Source organism: Gossypium hirsutum, chromosome A11, assembly GCF_007990345.1.
Source record: "Gossypium hirsutum isolate 1008001.06 chromosome A11, Gossypium_hirsutum_v2.1, whole genome shotgun sequence".
Lineage (NCBI taxonomy): Eukaryota > Viridiplantae > Streptophyta > Magnoliopsida > Malvales > Malvaceae > Gossypium > Gossypium hirsutum.
In genome coordinates, this window is record NC_053434.1 from 117,599,300 (window position 1) to 117,620,103 (window position 20,804).

A 20,804-nucleotide genomic window follows, 5' to 3' on the forward strand; every position below is an offset into this window, starting at 1 on the left:
AAATTAAAAAAAAAACTAGTAATAAATGAATAAATATTATGCAGAACTATTTAAGAAATGATAGTAATGATAATAATATTAATGGTAATAACGCAAGGAATAAAATCTTTAAGTTTGAAATGATGTAAAAAGATATATAAATGAATAATATGCAATGAATAAGGAATAAAAATAAAAATGAGATAATTTAAAGAGTAATAGGTAAAGATAATACAATAATATAATAGTAATAATAACAATATAATAATAATAGTAATGATAGTAATAAAAATAATATATTAAATAATAGTAATAAAAATAGTGCTAATAGTAATAATAGTGATAATAATAATAGCACGATAAAATAAGAATAGTAAAATCATGATATTAGTACCTAAACATAAATATAGATATAATACCTAAAATATAATAATAATGAAAATATAAATACATAAGAAATATAAATAGATGAATGATAGGAAAATAAACATAGATAAAAAATAATAATAATAGTCATAATACAATAGTAATAGTAATTACAAAAATGATAATAGCAATAAAATAAGATAATAATAATAATAATAACCGTAATAGTAGTAATAAAAATACAATAATAATATATTAAATAACAAATAATAATAATAAAAATAATTAAAAAATGATAATAGTAATAAAAATAAAAATAATAGTAATGATAATACATTAAGAATAATAATATGTTAATAATAATAAATTAATGAATTAATAACAAAACAGTAAGTAAATAAACACAAAAATAAAATATAATTATAATAGTAATATTAACAAAATAATAATAATAATAATAATAATAATAATAATAATGATAAGAGATAACAATAATATATTAATTTAATTAATTTAATTACAATATTGAAAATAACAAAAAAGGAGCTAAATTGAAATTAAAGTAAAAGTTAGGGGCCAATTTGAAAATAAACAAAGAAGAAAGGGACCGATTTAAAATCTCAAAAAAACATAGAGGGCCTAAAATGGGAAATAACCCCACCCTCTAAAACGCGCGTTTAAAGGGGGACTAAATTGAAATCCGAAGTAATCTTCTGGGCCAAAATTAGTAATTAAAAGGAATTTAATTGTGAATTAATAAAAAAGAGGAAGGACTGCGCGCATAAATATCCCAGAAACCAAAAACACGCGGATCCTTGGAGCGGGTCGGGTCAAGGCGCGGGTCCTAGGCTTAAAACGACGTCGTTTTGGCATTAAGAAGGCCGGCCAAAACGGTGTCGTTTTAAGGGGCTATTTAAATCCGATTTTTTTAAAAATTTTCATTCTTCCTCTATTTTAAAAAAAAAAATTCTCTTCCCCTCTCACTTTCCTCTGCAGAGGCCATTATGTCGGCGAGGGCTTCAGCCAAAGGTCCGATCATCGCTCGTCGTAGGATTCGTCGCGCCGGCCACCTTACACGGTGGCCAAAAATCAGAAAAAGGTAAAAAAAATTTTTTTTATATACAAACAAATTCGGAAAAAAAATAAGAATAAAAAGAAAAGTAAATAGACCTTTGATTCGGTCGTTGAGATATCTTGCTATGATTTTTGAGTTAATGTTTAAATCTGTTTTCTGTTGCTATTCTCCTTTTGTATTTCGAAAAAGAAAGAAAAGAAAAGAACCCTTTTACACCCAATTCTTTTGTGGCTTATATAGCCCATTTTTTACAAGATTTCAAATATTTTTATGCACACTGTCCTTTCTTCCTTTAATTTTGCAGGTGAACGGCGGTGGAGGCAGGTGCCACTTGCATTGACGATGTGACTGGGGCGATTGGAGTCAGAAGACCCTAGGTGCGGCGCACCTAGGGTTTGAAATTTTTGCTGTTTGTTTTGTTATGGTTTGGACTACATTGTTTTGGGCCTAGTAGGTTTAGGTCTGCTTAGGGTTTGGGTAGTTTTAGGTTTTATTTTTGGTTCAGTGGGGCGGGCAGGAATGGGCTTCTACAGTTAATATTTTAATATATGAAATATAAATTTTAAATATTTTTATAATTATTTATAAAATTTAAGTAGAAGATATAAATTATATTTTAAATATTTAAATATTTAAAATAAAGGGAGAAGAGATTAGAGATGAAAAAATAATTAAGTACTTAAAAGTGCTTTTAAAAAAAATAAAAATAAAAACTTTAGCTTCTTCGTTCGGTCAAAAATACATTTGAAAAGTAAAAATTTTTAGCTAAAAATTACTTATTTAGCATAATTTTTTTTTCTAAAAGTGCTTCTCCACATAATTGCTAAAGACAACCTAAATGGGGGCTTAGGTAGTGTGGTAGGCGGTGATGATGAAAGATGGTGGACTTGATGGAGGTGATGGTTGATGAATGGAAGGTTTGGGAGAGTTAGATTTAGAATGAGTGATGGTAATGGAGTTCGTTCAGGTTTGAGTTTATTGGTGGAAGGCAATGTGGTTGAAGAGATGGTTGGAAGAGGCAGTGGTTGGAGAGAAAAAAAAAAGATAAATAAGGAAAAAGGAAATAAAAATTAAAAAGATTTAATGGGAAAGAAATGAATTTAACAGTAGTGATCATTTTATTTAATTTTATTAACCACAGGGATTAAATTAACAATGTTTTTTAAAATGATTAAAATAAGACTAACTCTATATTAATCTATTTTAAGGTCACTAACGAGTTAATTTATATTTTTATTTATAAAATTACTATTATTGAATGCGACATATAGCTGTAAATTAATGAATTGGTTGTGGATATATTAAATAAAAATTACTTTATACATAAATAAATAAAAAGCATGACATTTGTTGTTAATAAATTTTATCACAAAGAAAAAGGAATTAATATTTGTTGAATTGTGAATAACGGTGGAGACATGCAGTCTTAAAAGAAGTGACAAATTTCCAAATTACTTTTTTTTTTATTTTTTTAATTCATGTTTCCAAAGCTCTGAGTCTTGCATTTTTTTGGCTTTCATTCTGTACCGTGTATTGTGGTTGACGCCCAATCTTACTCATAAGATTAACATCACAGGAATAGAACAAATCAGATCAACACCAAGCAAAACACATCCAAACAAAAAATACACCAAAATGGCACGCCTAAAAAAAATGAGAGGAAGACAGAGACAGAAAGAAAGAGGACCGAAGATTCCTTGTTGGTATTCAATCCATGCATTACTACAAATTACAAAGACGTTGACTTGTTGGAAAATCATGCCTTTTTTGCACACCACAAAAGAGATTTAATGCAAACAAATCTATGCTTTAAGAAGTGTTCTTTTATTAATTAAAGAATAGCGAGCTACCATCTTTTATTTGCAAGAGTGCTAAATTTTCGCCTTTCTAATATAAAATTAATTTCTAATAAATCAAAATATTTAATTTGAATATAAAATTTTGAAATAACATTATTATAACATGCTTCTTATATATTGGTGAAATCGAAGGGAGTTTATCAGGTGATAAACTCAAAAAAAAAAAATTTAATGAAGATTATAATTCAGGATTGCTTCAATCACGAATGGTCCACACAAAGCTTAATTTGATCTATCTGAAGATGACAAAGTTTCTACTACTTGTTGGCATTCTTTTCAATTCATGTTTCCAACATAGGTCCATCGAAGCAACTGCGACTTAGCCGTGCAGAAACAAGTAAGAGATGAGAACCAAAGGCATGTCTTCAAAACTAGAAATTTAAATTTTATAGAAAAAAAATGCCTTTTCATCTTGGTATTTATTTTGTTAGACATTACAAAATAGTTTCAATCAAAGTTGAGGATCACGATCAAACATGTTGCAATCATGAGACTCTAAATCAAACCATGTCACTCACTTTCTTCAGCTGGTCCCCGAAACTTGTCTTTGTTGTTTTGATGCCTTACAATTGGTATTTGGACTTTTAAACCAATGAAAGATCAACAAAGTTCTCCCCATTTAGAGGGGTACTGACTTAGTAGTACTTGGGTTGATAGGGAACAAGCATGACCCTCGAAACCTCTTGGCAACCAACTGATCTATTTTTATTTCTAGTTGTAATTTAATCGGTATTACTGCCACTGCTTTGAATTAGTTAAAAATGAGTCTCGCAGACACATCGAAGTCCAACCCTACTTAGGGACAATAACTTCCATGGATATTTACCCATTGAGTTATTTAATTTGCCAACAAATTTTGAACTCGCTAAACATCGAAGCTTGTTTCCGAACACCATCAAATTCACTTGTTTTATCCCATCAACTTTGAGCAATTTGTCAAAAACTAGAATCAAACAATCTCAAAGGATAGATTCCTACAACATTTGTAATCTATAAACTCAATAAGATAAGATATTAATTATTTAGTTGTGTATAAAATCACAAACAACTCTAAATTTAGCTTATGTAAGACAACATACTACTTTCATAATCAAATATAAGATTTTGCTAGATTGAGAGATTATTATTATTATTATTTTTGAAAAGACAATTTTATAAGGTTGGAATTAAATAGCTGTCTTGCAATTGAGGCATGGGGCAAAAAATAAAAAGCAAAGAAGCTTAATGGAGATTTAGAAAGGCAGATTCCTTTACTCCAAAATTATAAATGGTATAATATCATAATGGTTTCTGAAGTTTATCAAATTTTTCGAGAGGGTCCCTACACATTAAAATTACATTCGAAAGAAAGTATGCTACTTTATTGAATGAGACATATAGCTGAAAATGAATATATTGGCTCTTAATATATTAAATAAAAATTACTTTATACATAAAACAAGCATCACATTTTTTGTTTAATAATTTTGATCACAAAGAAAAAAGAATAATGTCTTATGACATTAAATAAAATGATATTTAAGAAAAGGAATATGCAATAAATGTATTGTTCGGTTTTGAATATATGTAGAATAAATGTAAAAAGTTAAAAAAAGATGTGGTTGGGTAACGGTAGATGATAGATAGCATCAGCTCATGTATAGGCTGAAAATTAAAGAGAGAAGCAAATGGTGTGCAGGTGTATAATAATATCTGAAATTTTAAAACCATAGGGAGAAGAATGCCATTAAAAGAAGAATCGATAATAATACAGGGCAAAGCAGAGAAAATATTCTAATACTTGGTTCAATCACAAATTGTCCACACAAAAATTAATTTGATTTGTCTAAATATGACAGAGTTTTTATTACTAGTCTTTTCAATTTATGTTTTCAATGTAGGTCCATCCAACGAACAGCGACTCAGCCTTACATAATAAGAGATGAAAACCAAAGGCATGTAATCCAAACTAGAAATTGAGTTTTTATAGCTAAGGAAAAGAAGAAAATTTAAGTCTTTTCCTCTCAATATTTATTTAGCCAGACATTACAAAATAGTTTCAATCAAACATGTAGGTATCATTAGACTAAATCAAACAGTGTCACTCACTATCATCTGCTGGCCCCCAATACTTGTCTTTTGTTTTTGTAGCGACGTAAAAATTTTGGTTTGGGGTCGCTAATTGTGGCAATCTAGTGAAAAAGTTTGAAAACTGAAGTTTGATTTTAAAATAAAGAGGGAGTCGCCACCGATCCTTTTCCTAGGTGTGATCGGACACCTATTAGATTCATTTTTTTTAAAACAAAAGGAGGGCTGGATTTAGGTCTACGTTAAAAGCCAGAGGAAAATTAGGGTTCGGGAGTCGGTTACGCGCGAGGAAGGTATTAGCACCCTCGCGACGCCCAAAAATTGGTATCTCATAAACACATGTTGTCTTAATTTCCAAAAATGCGAATTCAATGTAAAGTTTAGTTATGATCCAAAAAAAAAAACGAGAAATTTTAGTTTATTCCGGTTTTTGAGAAGGGTATATCGCTTTAACACGAGTCAATTGACGTTCACCCAACGTAGCGATGAACTCGATGACTTAATGTTAAATCGATACGTTGCCTTGATTATTGAAATTAATTAGCAAAACAAGAATACGATTTTCGAAATAATGCAAAGTAAAATAATATGAAATAAAAATCAATAAATGAAAGAGCTAGGAATATATTGAAACAAATAATCGAGGTGACAATAATATTAGAAAATAATAACCGTGCATGCAAGATCAAATGCAATGTTAGCATTGAATACGAGAACGTAATAAGAATACAATGAATACACATATGAAGATAATTAAGAGTATATACGTAAAATATTTATATAAATAGTAGTAGTGTTAGAAATATACTATACGTATAGTGTTTGAAGTACATATAAGATAGTAAAAAAAGTACATAATTAGCAACAATAAAATAAAATATATACATATATGTGTAAAAAATAATATTATAAAAAGGGTATGTATACATGTATAAAAAAAATAAATGTATTAACAATGAATATAATAGGGGTAAGAAAACAAGTATATACACAATATATATGTAACGTGGTACTAAGGATATATATATATATACAATACAGTATTTAAAATAATATTTACGTAATATAAAAATATAATATTAAAAGGTATATGTACATACGTAATATATATAAATACATATATAATATAATGTTAAAATATTTACATAATATATATCATAATAATGTGGAAAACGAATATTAATAATGTTACATAAATATATACCTATATATATATTAAAGATATATATAAACATATACTAATATCAATACAAATAATAAGGATAACATATAAAAAATACATACATGAAATAGTATATATAAGAAAACATAACTAATAATAAAATATACATACAACGACATAAAAGTATATGAACAGTAAGAAATATACAATACATAAAATTAAAAATATATATAATAATATACACAAATATAATATATATATTAAAATAATAATATGAAAAAAAAAAGCATCCGTACATTATATAAGTACATACATGAAGAAACATGTATAAATACTAAGTGAAAATCAATAACATTAATAATGAATATAATAATAATAGTAAATACATATATTTATGTAATAGTAAAAATGTGACATTTTAAAGTAATTATACACATATATGTAACTAAATATCATATAATAATAATAACAAAATATTGATGATGTTAATAAAATATAGTAATAGATATAATACAAATAATATCTAAAATACAGTAAAACGACGAAGGTAATATAAAACAACTTAAAATTTTCAAAAAAGGACTAAATTCGAATTAAAAATGAAATTTGGGGCGAATTCGGAATGAAAAATAGAAGAAGGGGACTAATTCGAACGCGCACTAAACATTGAGGGGCCAAGAGCGTGATATCCCCGTTTATTAAAACACTGCGTAGCAAAGGGGGACCAAATCGGACGCGGAGCAAAACAACAGGGCCAAATTATAATTAAAATCGAACTTGATTTAAAATACTGAAAATGCGGAAGGGCCGATTGCGCAAATAGCCCTTCCACTTTTAAAAACACGCGGATCCTTGCTGGGGCGGGTCGGGTCGACCCGACCCACCCCTGAAACGGCGCCGTTTTATTGGTTAAAAGGGGGGACCAAAACGCACCGTTTTGGTCCCTTATATAAGTTAAATTTTTTTATTTTTTTTCATTTGAAACAGCTGAAAGAGAAAAAAAAAGGAAAGAAGGGAGAGAGGGGAGAAGGAAGAGAGGGGAAAGGGGAGAGCTCCGGCCACGGGCCGGTCACCGGACGGCCGCCGGAAGTCTGCCGGTGCCGGCGCCGGCCAAAGGTAAAAATTTACTTTTTTGTTTTTTTTTTTTATTTTTTCGAATATATGTGTATATATATGCTAGAAATGAGGAAGAAAAGAAGAAAAAAAATGGATTTAAGAAGATAATAGAGAAAAATAAAAAAACAAAATCACCTTCCGATTTATGTTTTCGTTCCTTGTTTCCCTTTTTTTGTAGTTTCCTCTGCTTTTTGTATTCGATGTATGCTATTTGTTGTTTGAATCTAGTGCTGATATTGTTATTCCGAAATGGTTAAATTTGCTTCTCTTTTTTCAATCCCCCCTTTACAAATGTTTATTTCTCAGCTTTATAGCCGACTACAAAACTAGGAAAATATTATTTATTTTTTGTCCTATTCTGTTTGGTCTGCTTCTGTCTTTGCAGGGTATGGAGGTGTCAGGGAAGTGGAGGAGAAGCATGCGGTGGCAGACGGTATGGGAGTGACCAGGGGTGGTGCTGGTGTCAGAGGAGTGGAGGAGGCTGAAGAGGGGAGAGCGGCTGAAGACTTTGGTGGCTAGGGTTTGCTGCTGAAATTTTTTAGATAGTGGGCTTGGGTTGTTAGGGTTTGTAAATTGGGTTTGGGTATTGTATTATTGGGTTTTGGTTGTAAATGGGGTTTGAATTTTGGGTTGGCTGATGTATTAGTTGGGCTTATGGGTATTGGGCTGTTTAGGTTAGGGTAAGTTAGTTGGGTTTTGGGGTGGCCCAAAATTGGCCTGTACAGCTGCCCCTCTTTGCTCATTGTCGTGTAACGAGAATAGTGCAAAGACACAAAGAAAGGCCAATTTTGCCTGGTCTTGCTGGGTCTTGGTGCTCTTCTAGTTCAGATAATCTTCTTCCAGTCCACTGCATCTTCTGATATATGCCTTGTAGTTTAAATCTACTCCAATGTGACTTCAAAGATATGTGATTTGTGGCTTTGATCTGCTTCCATGTAGCTTCATAAAGATAAGATCTAAGCTTCAATCTGCTCTTTTATCACTTCAGTGAGATGAGATTCGTGATCTTCTCTTCTGTAACTCTAACGAGACAAGATTTGATATCCTCGATCAGTTCCACTGCGACCTCAGGGAGACAAGACTTGCAACTTTTGACCGGCTCCACTGCAGCTTCAGGGAGACCAAGTCTGGTGTCTTTCATCAGCTTCAATCTTTATTCTTACTCGGCATGTGATCCTGAGTTCAACTCATTTCTCGCAATATGAATTGACTCTTTAAAAACAGACATTAAAAACAAAAACTGAAAATATCTCAGCATGTGACAAAGGCTCAACTCACTTTTCGCAATATGAGTTGATTTTTTTTGACAACAGAAATTGAAATTATCTCAGCGTGTTCTGAGGCTCAACTCACCTCTCGCAATATGAGTTGATTTTGAAAAAGTAGAAATTAAAAGGTTCAACCCACCTCTCGCAATATGAGTTGATTTTTGAACACAGAATTTGCCAAACAGATTTTGAAAATACCTCGGCATGTGACCCGAGGCTCAACTCACCTCTCGCAATATGAGTTGAAATTAAAACACACAAAAAATTGAAAATACCTCAGCGTGCCCCGAGGCTCAACTCACCTCTAGCAATATGAGCTGATTTTGAAAAAGTAGAAATTAAAAGGTTCAACCCACCTCTCGCAATATGAGTTGATTTTTGAACACAGAATTTGCCAAACAGATTTTGAAAATACCTCGGCATGTGACCCGAGGCTCAACTCACCTCTCGCAATATGAGTTGAAATTAAAACACACAAAAAATTGAAAATACCTCAGCGTGCCCCGAGGCTCAACTCACCTCTAGCAATATGAGTTGATTTTGAAAAACAAAAATTAAAAGGCTTAACTCACCTCTCGCAATATGAGTCAATTTAAAACATAAACTAAAAATACCTCGGCGTGCCCCGAGGCTCAACTCACTTCTCGCAATATGAGTTGATTTAAAAAATTTAAGAATACCTCAACGTGTCTTGAGGCTCAACTCATCTCTCGCAATATGAGTTGATTTTCCTTGGAAAGCATGAATATTAAACATCAAAATACCAAAACCAGTCCTTTGGTAGAACTCGGGTATCTTTTCCTTTGATTCAGTGTGACTCTCATTCAAGATTTCTTGCTTTACTGGATTACCTGTATATGCCATGCATGATGTCATCATGATATGCACATGTTTGTCTTAAATGCCTTTATGCCTACATGATTATGCAGTGCTCCTTAAGCATATTGGTCGTATGTCATTTTCGCCATGATTGTTGAGGATCTGCGTTCATTGCTTTGATTCTCGACCTTCTCTTCAGGCCTTATGCATGTCTTCAAGCTTCACGAGTAATCGACGTTTCTCAGATATCACTCTTCTGCCCCCGATTGAACTTTGTTCTTACTTTGAGACTCTTGTGCTTATCAAATTTTCATCCAGGTAATGGTTAACATTTCTTTTGTTTAGAGCATGTCATTTCACTATTTATCATTAAATAAACACATAATGAGATGCATGAAAATGGTCAGGTAGGGACAAAAAGGATATCTCATATTCCTTTATTTCAAATGTGGCAAACAAAGAAAGTTAACCAATAAGAGTAAAAATGTCAAAAAGAAAGAAAAGGTCGTATTCAATGGATACAAATGCTCTAGATATTCAACACATGAACTCTTCCACGTTCCTCAATCAATAATCTTTTTGAGCGTAGCTTCTTGCGTAGAAAATTTCGAGCTTTCAGAAGTGCTTCAAATACTGTAGTCTCACTACTTGACCTATCGTTCGACCGCCAGGTTTGTTTCATTAGGACGCCCTCTCGGGTTTTCATCCTAATCTTTTTGTACTAATCAAGACGCCCTTTTCGGGTTTTCGCCCTGATCCTTTTTTTTTAAGATGCCCTTTTCGGGTTTTCATCTTAAGCATAATATTTCTTCACCGCATCTGAATTCACCGGATTCGGTAACTCCTTCCCATCCATCTCGGTAAGGATTAAAGCTCCTCCTGAGAATGCCTTTTTTACAACGTATGGTCCTTCCCAATTTGGTACCCATTTTCCTCGCAGGTCTTTTTGTATTGGGAGAATCTTTCTTAGAACGAGTTCTCCTTCATGGAACTCTCTTGGTCGTACCTTCTTGTCATGGGCTGCGATCATTCTCTTTTGGTACATTTGCCCATGACAAATTGCCCTTAGACGTTTTTCTTCAATGAGGTTCAACTGATCATATCGAGCTCGAACCCATTCTGCTTCTTCTAACTTTGATTCCATCAATACTCGCAGAGAGGGGATCTCAACCTCGATAGGTAGCACAGCTTCCATTCCATAGACTAGAGAGAAAGGAGTTGCTCCCGTAGATGTTCGCACAGATGTGCGATATGCAAACAAAGTAAATGGAAGTTTCTCGTGCCAATCTTTGTATGTCTCAGTCATTTTCCCAATGATCCTCTTAATGTTCTTGTTAGCTGCTTCAACAGCCCCGTTCATCTTTGGGCGATAGGGTGAGGAATTATGATGCTTTATTTGGAACTGCTCGCACACTTCTTTCATCATCTTATTGTTTAGATTCGTGGCATTATTTGAGATGATTCTTTCAGGCAAACCATATCGACAAATGATTACCTTTTTCAAAAACTTGCACACTGCAGTCTTCGTCACGTTGGCAAAGGAAGCGGCTTCAATCCATTTTGTGAAGTAATCGATAACCACAAAAATGAATCGATGTCCATTTGAAGCTTTTGGAGAAATTGGCCCTATGACATCCATGCCCCACATAGAAAAAGGCCACGGAGAAGTCATGACATGAAGGGGTGAAGGGGCTACATGAATTTTATCGCCGTAGATTTGACATTTGTGGCATTTTCTGGCAAAATTGATGCAGTCACTTTCCATTGTCAGCCAATAATAACCGAGTCTCATGATCTTTCTGGCAATATTGAAACCATTGGCATGCATTCTGCAAATTCCCTCATGGAACTCTTCAAGTATTTTTTTGGCTTCAACATCATCCACACATCTCAAAAGCATCTGATCCTTTCCTCTTTTATACAGGATATCCCCATCAAGAACAAATCCCGCTGCCATTCTTCTAATTGTTCTTTTATCATTCTCATTCGCTTGTTCGAGATACCTTTGATTCTTGGTATATTCTAAGATATCATGGAACCAAGGACGTCCGTCTGCTTCTTTTTCAATGCTACAGCAGTGTACAGGGACCTCGTATATGCTCATTTTGAGGGGCATTATTTCTGCTTCTTTACTTGCTTTGAACATTAAAGCCAAAGTGGCCAGGGCATCAGCCAGTTGGTTCTCTTCTCGTGGGAAGTAATGAAAAGTTATTTCTTTGAATTCCTTGATCAATCCAGCCACTAAATCGCTGTACTTAATCAATTTTGAGTCCCTCACTTCCCATTCTCCACGGATTTGGTAAATCACTAGGGCTGAGTCCCCGTACACCTCCAAGATCTCGATGTTTCGTTCGATAGCTGCACGAAGCCCCATGATACAGGCCTCATATTCTGCAATATTATTGGTACAGAAGAAGTTCAGTCTTGCAGTGAACGGATAATGATTCCCGTCTGGTGATACCAGGATTGCTCCAATTCCATGCCCTAAAGCATTTGACGCACCATCAAAGCACATCTTCCATGACTTCTCTTTTGATGACTCGGATTCTATTTTTGCGATGCACATTAAGTCTTCGTCTGGGAAATTGAATCTTAAAGGCTCATATTCCTCTGTCGTTCGAGTTGTTAAGAAGTCAGCTATTGCGCTCCCTTTTATCGACTTCTGACTTACATAGGCAATGTCATATTCCAAAAGGAGGATCTGCCATCGTGCCATTCTTCCTGATAGTGCCGGCGATTCCATCATGTATTTTATTGGGTCCAGCTTTGGAATTAGCCATGTCGTGTGATACAACATATATTGTCTGAGTCTCCGAGCTACCCAAACCAGAGCGCAACAATATTTCTCAATGGACGAATATTTTGCCTCATATTCAGTGAACTTTTTGGTGAGGTAGTAGATCACCTTTTCTTTTCTCCCTGACTCATCATGTTGCCCCAGTACGCAACCAATTGAGTTTTCAAACATGGTCAGGTACAAAATTAAGGGTTTTCCAGGGGTCGGTGGTACTAGCACAGGAGGATTAGACAAATACTGTTTTATCTTATCGAAGGCCACTTGGCACTCCTCGTTCCATTCTCCAGGGTTATGTTTTCGAAGGAGTCGAAAAATTGGGTCGCATTGGTTGGTAAGTTGAGCAATGAATCGAGCAATGCAATTCAACCTCCCTAAAAATCCCCTGACTTCCTTTTGTGTGCGCGGGGGAGGTAATTCTTGGATGGCTTTTATTTTATCTAGATCAACTTCGATACCTCTTTCACTAACAATGAAGCCTAGCAATTTTCCCGAGGTAGCCCCAAATGTACATTTGGCTGGATTAAGCTTTAGCTGAAACTTTCTCAGCCTTTCGAACAACTTCTTGAGGTTCATTACATGCTCTTCTTCTCCTCGAGATTTAGCAATCATATCATCGACGTAGACCTCTATTTCTTTATGCATCATGTCATGGAATAACATCACCATAGCCCTCTGATATGTTGCCCCAGCATTCTTTAACTCGAATGGCATCACCTTGTAGCAGAACGTTCCCCACATTGTTATGAAGGTAGTTTTCTCTATATCCTCAGGGGCCATCTTGATCTGATTATACCCCGAGAATCCGTCCATGAAAGAAAACAATGAATGTTTTGCTGTGTTGTCCACCAACGTGTCAATATGTGGCAAGGGAAAATTATCTTTTGGGCTTGCTCGATTCAGGTCACGGTAATCCACGCACATTCGTACTTTTCCCTCTTTCTTTGGTACCGGGACTATGTTGCCACCCATTCTGGATATTTGGAGGCTTGTAGGAAGCCAGCGTCAAATTGCTTCTTGACTTCCTCTTTTATTTTCAACAGCATTTCGGGCCTCATCCGTCTTAATTTTTGCTGGATGGGCTTGCATTCTGGCTTTAATGGGAGCTTATGGACCACTAAATCTTCATCTAGCCCTGGCATGTCCTGGTATGACCACGCTAAAACATCTTTGTATTCGCGGAGTAAAGTGATCAAACTATGCATGGTACTTTCTGAAATAGAAGTCCCAATCTTCACTTCTTGTTTCCTCTCTTCAGTGCCCAAATTTATTGTTTCCACAGATTCTTCATGAGGCAGAACCTGTTTATCCTCTTGTTCCACCATCCTTAACAATTCAGGAGACGAGACATAATCTTCAGCATTTTCTTCGGCTTTAAATTCTCCTAAGCAAACAGCCTTCTCAAAATCAATTTCAAGATTCGTAACGGGCTTATTCATGTCGTCAATATCTGAGCACCTGAAAGTTGAATGGAAAAAGAAGCTATAGGGGGACATCCTAGTATTGGAAACAACAAACAAATGTTATGTCATGGCAATGAGGCAAATGTAAGGATGAGAAAATGATTATGAAATTAGTGATAATGCGAAAAATCGTGACAAAATGCATCTTCATTGATATTCATTTAAATGATAAAAGCGAATGCAAACTCTTACAAAAGAATTCTATTATATCTAAGGACACAATAGAAGGTTGATGTTTAGCATTACTCTGAAGGCTTATAAACTACAAGAAGCTCCTCAGCAATCCAATTGTACAACATGAAACCAGGAGGGCAAGGGCGTATCCTCGAGACATCTTTACTTGCACCAGCTTCTTTGTCAATGACATTTATACTGACATTCTGAAAATTCCTTTCAATTAATCCCAGCATGTTTCGTGGATCATCTTGTCCAGGGTACATCATTCCCGCAGATGTAAATGTTTTTGACAAAGGAGGGTACTCTATTGGTTCCCATTCTGGTTCTCGGCCCAAAGTTCTTGCAATTCTTCTCTCTTGATCCCTCTTCCACTGTCTTCTTCTTTGGGGCATGTCAGGCTGGAACCCCAAACCGTATCGGGCCTTGTGGTGCACTGGCATTAAAGCCCTCACTATTCCTTGCAGATGTCTCCCTAAACCTCTTCTCGCACGAGCTCCCCTTCCTACGGTCAACTTGACACCCATTCTGGTATTTCTCGATAGTTTTGGCATCGGAATTCTATTTCCCTCAGCGACGAAAGTGGCATTGATGAATTCAAGGGATCGAAAGGAACATTCCACTGCGTTCTTGCTTACTTCCAGGTATGGCGCATCAGCAGAGATAGATGCGACGATGTCTTCTTCGCCCTCGACTGCGACCAAACAGCCATCCATGATGAATTTCACCTTTTGATGGAGGGATGATGGCACTGCTCTAGCAGAATGAATCCAAGGTCTTCCCAAAAGGCAGTTATAAGAGGGTGTAATGTCCATGACTTGGAATTCGACCTCATAGATGTAGGGGTCCACTTCCAAAGAGATTTCGATCTTTCCCATGACTTCGCGCTTCGTCCCGTCGAATGCCCTTACCATGGAATGACAGGGCTTTAAGTAGGACAAATCCATCGGTATTCTGGAAAGCGTAGCCAATGGCATAACATTTATCGCTGACCCATTATCGATGAGTACGTTCGGTATTATGTAGCCCTTGCAGCGGGTCGTGATATGCAGCGCTTTCACCGAGCCTCTACCATTTGGCGGTATCTCATCATCACTAAAAGAGATGAAGTTGTCCGCATTCAGATTGTTTACCCACCTATCAAGCTTTTCGACATATATGTTGTTGGCCACGTAAGCTTGATTTAACACCTTCAATAAAGTGTTCCGGTGTGGCTCTGAATTTAACAGTAGAGATAGAACTGAGATTCGTGCTGGCTGCTTGCTCAATTGTTCCACCACACTATATTCGCTGTGCTTAATAAATTTCAAGAATTCTTGAGCTTCTTCCTCATTCACAGGCTTTTTAGTTTCTTGCACGGGTGGAATTTCTTGCTCGACTTCGACCTCGTACATCACTGCTTTCCCTTTTTGCTTCGAGTCGCTACTTTTATTTACCGGTTCAACTTCTTTATAATAGCATCGTCCACTTCGAGTAAAATGACCTACCTCCCCAACATCTTTAGTTATGGCTTTGGACTTTTCAACTTCCGGTGTAACGATATTAACATCATATTTCTACGGTACTGTTTTGTTGTCCTTATACGGGAAAGGAGATGGTACTTCAATTACCATCTGTGGTTTCAATAGCTCTCTCATCGCGTCGTAATAAATTACCAATGGTCGATCAGCACTATAAGGGGCCCCTGATGATTGGCTATCAGAGACGCATACTTCTCTTTCGTTGGCATCTTCACTCTTGTTAAGGACCTTGATCTCCTTATTATCCATCCAGTCTTGAAGTAACCTTTTAAAGTCCTCACATGACTGAATGTCATGTCCAACAATCCCATGAAAATTGCAAAAACTTTGACCTTCTTCTCCAAAAATTCTATCAGAGTGACAGAGCAATCCTTTCTTAACCAATACCTCCCAGATTTTCTGTAGAGGCGTCCTTATTTCTGATACACATCTTCTGACCTTCCATTCATCCTCTTTCCCCACTGTGCTCACATTCCCTTCGGTATGGTTAGGGAACGGGTTCCCCGTAGCGTTACTAGCACTATCGAATCGTAGGATACCCGCGTCAATGAGTCCTTGAACTCTCCTTTTGAAAGCGAGACAGTTCTCAGTAGAGTGCCCTTGGTTCCCTGCGTGGTATGCACAACTAGCGTTTGGATCGTACCACTTTGGGTATGGAGGTTTAAGGGGTGCCATGTAATGGGGAGAAATTAGCTGTTTTTCTAAAAGTTTTGGGTACAATTCCCCATACGACACAGGGATGGGGGTAAATTGCAGTCTCTCGAGATTATGCCTTGATTGGCTTTGGGCGGGTACCGTGTTTTGTGGAAAGTGGTGGTGGGTCTTTGGTTGTTCGTGGCGTATACGGGGCAGGACGGATGTGGTGCTTGGTAGTAAGGGGTTTGAGGGGGATAATAGAAATTCGAGGGTGGATAATTTCGAGGTCGGGGTTGGTTAGGATACGAATTGGGAATGTAACGACTCCCAGTTCCCACCATGTGGGCTTCTGGCTCTTTCTTCCTTAAGGGTGCTGCTTTTCTTGAGCCTTCTGATCATTCCATTCTACCGCTCTTGACGGCATTCTCTATGAGTTCACCGGATATTACAATATCCGCGAAATCTTTCGTGGCACTTCCCACTAATTTGTCATAAACGGTGCCTTTAAAGTATTGATAAAGAGAACGGTTATCTCCGTTTTTGTTAGTGGGGGTTCCACTTGAGCTGAGACGTCTCTCCATCTCTGCGCATACTGTCTAAAGGTCTCTGATGGCTTTTTCTCCATCATTTGCAAGGTCATATGGTCTGGCACCATATCCGATACATGCTTGTACTGCTCGCAAAATGCTGACGCCAAGTCCTTCCAGGATCGAATCTTTTCTCTACTAAGTTGATTGTACCACCGAAGAGCTGACCCTGTTAGACTATCTTAAAAGTAATGTATGAGTAGTTTATCCTCGTTCACATAACCGGTCATTTTCCGATAGAACATAATAAGATGTGCTTTTGGGCACCTTGTCCCATCATACTTCTCAAAATCAGGCACTTTGAACTTCGGGGGCAAAATTAGATCAGATACCAAACTGAGTTCCTTGGCACCTAGTGCGGAGAAGACTTCAGTGCCTTCTATTGCTTTGAGTCTTTCCTCTAGACTCCTATATTTTGCATCATGGTTATCCAATTTCAACTTGGCTACCTCTGCTGGGTCATCTAGATCTGGAACTAGTGGATTAGCAGGACTAGCCCCTGGGTTCGACGCTAACATTCCTTGCCCCAAATTAGTGGGTGGAGCAGGTGGCATAGGTCGATGTTCCAAGCCAGTGGGTTCCTCTTGAGTATACCCTCTTTGTATTGTATATGCGGGCGGTGGAGTGAATCCCGAGGGATAGAGTGGATCCTGATCATGGTGAATTCTTGACCGAGGTTCCATAACATCGAGGTTCTGCATTTTTCCTTTGACCAAAGTTGTCATCATCTCCATCATTTTAGCCATCTGATCTCTTTGCTCGAGAGATTCCTCTCGAGATCTCACCATTAGGTCTCTCGTCTCTTGTTGCGATTTGGCCAGTTGCTCTTGTAATTCCTTTTGAGCCCTTTCCATCCTTTCAATTCTCTCATTGAATTCATTCTCCATTACTCTAGCTTGTCGGCGGTTTTATACGGATGACGTGGTTCCAGTCTTGAAGTCTGGCAACTACGAATTGTACGTTTTAACCTCAGCGAACGAGTATGGGATATACAATGAATGAATTGATGCATGAATAAATGCATGAATGTCAAATGAATGTCAGTTATGAATGAAATGCAAGAAATTGGTGTTGATTTCAAGATAGCCCCACATTTAGGCATTTCATTTATCAACATAGTCTATTACACAAAGTTCTCATTTTTCCAACAGTTACACAAATTTCCTAGCCACATTGCCTTGTTTCTTCACTTGCTCTAAAAACTCTGATATGCTCGATCTTTGGCTCGGAGGGAATTGGCAACTGAGAACTTCGGCTTCATCTGATAATTGAACAACTTGCATAGCCGCTTTACGAATTTCATTGATCAAGAAGTCAAGTTGCATTTCTTTTTCTTTGAGAGTTCCTTCATACGCGTGAATGTCCCTATCGTACTGCTCACTCTTTTCTTCTAGAGCCTTCAAGAGGTTATCTCATTGTTGTTGACGAGATTGCAGCATATTTTCTAGATCTTGTGTTTTCCTTTTTAATTCTTGATGTTCAGACTGACTATTCGCCAATTTGCAGTCACTATTTCATACTCAGCGTTCTTCCTTCTTAATTCTATCACAGCGCGCGTAGCCTTTTCCTCCTCTTTCTTTGCTTTTCCCTTCCAAAACTCCATTCCTCCCTTGATATTGCTAATTTCTTCCTTTCATTCTGCTGTCGACTTGCCCAACCCGCTATTCTTTATAGTGTTTCTTAATTTCTTGTTTTCCAAATGAAGGTCCCTTAAGTCGTTTCTCACAATCTCGGCTTCTCTTTGTACCTTTTCAGTCCTAGACCTTTCAACCTGAACTTCAATCTTCAGTTGATAGTTTTCTTCTTGAAGGGCACTAAGGTCCCGAGACATCTTGGCCTTTTCTTGTTCGAATTCTTGTCTTGCCATTTCTAGCTCAGACGGCGTTTCCTCCGAGAAAAGATTCTGGATGGTGTAGTTTGTTGATGAGATTTGCTGACTATTTACCCGTTGCTTCCTCCATATGTCGTAATCTTGGGTAAGGATATCAGCATACAAAGCTAATTCCATGAAATGAATTTTCTTTCAATACTTTGCAGTGTCTCGGACTCTCTTCATATATCCTTCACCCGCGAAAGCGAACTCGAACTGTGCTAATCCTCCAGTTGCGGGGTGGAATTGTCGCGAAAAAAACTGCCTTTAGACTAATAGCGGGGCATATCCAACTCCTCCCTATAACCCGAGTAAAGGTACCCAATCTTGGTTTCCACATTTGTATAGCATAATGAAGGACGGATCCAGGTGCTCTCCATGTTATTTCAGCGCGAAGATTCTGAAAAACTGATCCAATGTTGCTTGGTGACTTCCTTCGGCCATTCTTATTGAGGTAAGCTTCTAGCGGGGAGAATGTTTTAGAAAACATATGGAACGGAGTGCGCTCTACCTTCCAGAAGTGACTCAAAATCCAACATTGAGCAACTGCGCGCATCCGATAAATCGTCCCTCCCCTTTTCTTCGACAACTACTGAGGGACCTGAAGGTCTCGGCTAGGATGGTCGGGACAGGGTTGATTCCTTGTTTTAACCTTTCGAAGAAATCAACTACTGCAACTTCGAGATGTCGAGAACTTTTGGGAAAATGACCAAACCGTAAATGGCCAAAGCGAATAGATTTACCCTTTTCAGCATGTTAGGATGGTTTAGAGCCAAATCTCGTAGGGAGGACCATGGAATGCAAATGGTTTCATTCTTCTTCTTTATCTATTTTTCGGCCCATGCATCATCATGTTGTCAGTCTCACTAACTTTTTCTTGAGGTCATCGGCTTAGGCTCTTTCACGTATATTTTGCTGAATTGTACATTGTCGATGCGGAGTAAGCATATTCTTCTATGGTTGGGTCATGTCTTCTTGATGAGGTGAAACACTGATAGCTAGGTCCAGAACCGAACCATGGCTTGAATCAACTGTTCGTCTACACGGATGGTGATCAGGTGAGCTATATCTCCATACCTCTCAGTGAAAATGTCTCTAGTGTCTGAATCCCACTGATTCCAAATTCGAACCAAATCCTCAAAGTTATTTTGGCGAACTTTTACAATTATATGTTCGGGCAAATTAGCGACATACCCTTCCACTAGACTATCCCCCTTTTCTTCTGAATTTTTAGAGACCAGTCCCGAACCACGGCATTCTTCTCGGTTATTTGTGTAATTGACTCCTCCATCAGAAACCCGTTTTTTGGCAACCAACCTTTAGTCAACACCTTCTTAATATGATGCCTATGATGCATGATGAAAATAGAAGTGAAAACAAACAAACTTGGTTAGTAAACACGACAAATATAATTTGCAAAACAAATTAAACTACCCAATCCAATTATTTTGCATAAACAGTGTAAATGAAAGGCAAAAGGCATTTTCCCGTGTACTTATTTTGATGACTATAAGCGGACAGAGGTTCGGCATGGCTCTAATTGGATAGCTGTATGGTTCATTATATGCTGGTTTAGATAGGTATCGAATTGCGTATACATGCTAAGATTAACACGGAGTCGTCATAGCCATACGGCTTACGAATCAATTCGAGGGATACATTACTTAGTATGCAGGACAATTAACTCACGAAAGCATAGTCATATGTAACCGAAGTATCATATGTCAACGAGTTAACTAGAAGTAGCGTTTATTCTCTTCGACAGGGTATAGCCTGTTATCAACAATCACTGCCGGTGTTTGGGAGACTTGTAACCTACGTATTAAGAACTGACCAAATATTTACTTTGAACAAGGAAATTTGAAAATTTTGACAAAATGTGTTTAATTCCAGACACGACTCTCAACAAGGCTGTCCCCAGTGGAGTCGCCAGCTGTAGCGACGTAAAAATTTTGGTTTGGGGTCGCTAATTGTAATTAGTGAAAAATTTTGAAAACTGAGTTTGATTTTATAAAGAGGAGTCGCCACGATCCTTTTCCTAGGTGTGAT

General features: G+C 36.8%; 1 protein-coding gene across 1 annotated transcript; it reads left to right on the forward strand.

The window, feature by feature from the left end:
* Positions 1-1,349: 1,349 nt before the first annotated feature.
* LOC121210087 (uncharacterized) lies at positions 1,350-8,294 on the forward strand. The gene is made up of 3 exons (XM_041082183.1): positions 1,350-1,444; positions 7,515-7,624; positions 8,010-8,294. Exons 1-3 carry the CDS (start codon positions 1,350-1,352, stop codon positions 8,141-8,143), a joined length of 339 nt encoding a protein of 112 aa, XP_040938117.1. The 3' UTR covers positions 8,144-8,294.
* Positions 8,295-20,804: the final 12,510 nt, after the last annotated feature.

Excerpts from the sequence above, each read along its gene's own strand:
- LOC121210087 (XM_041082183.1), top strand. The coding sequence starts at position 1,350 with ATGTCGGCGAGGGCTTCAGCCAAAGGTCCGATCATCGCTCGTCGTAGG. Across the intron at positions 1,445-7,514 it reads TGGCCAAAAATCAGAAAAAG|GAAAGAAGGGAGAGAGGGGA; the intron begins GTAAAAAAAATT and ends AGAAAAAAAAAG. Across the intron at positions 7,625-8,009 it reads GGTGCCGGCGCCGGCCAAAG|GGTATGGAGGTGTCAGGGAA; the intron begins GTAAAAATTTAC and ends CTGTCTTTGCAG.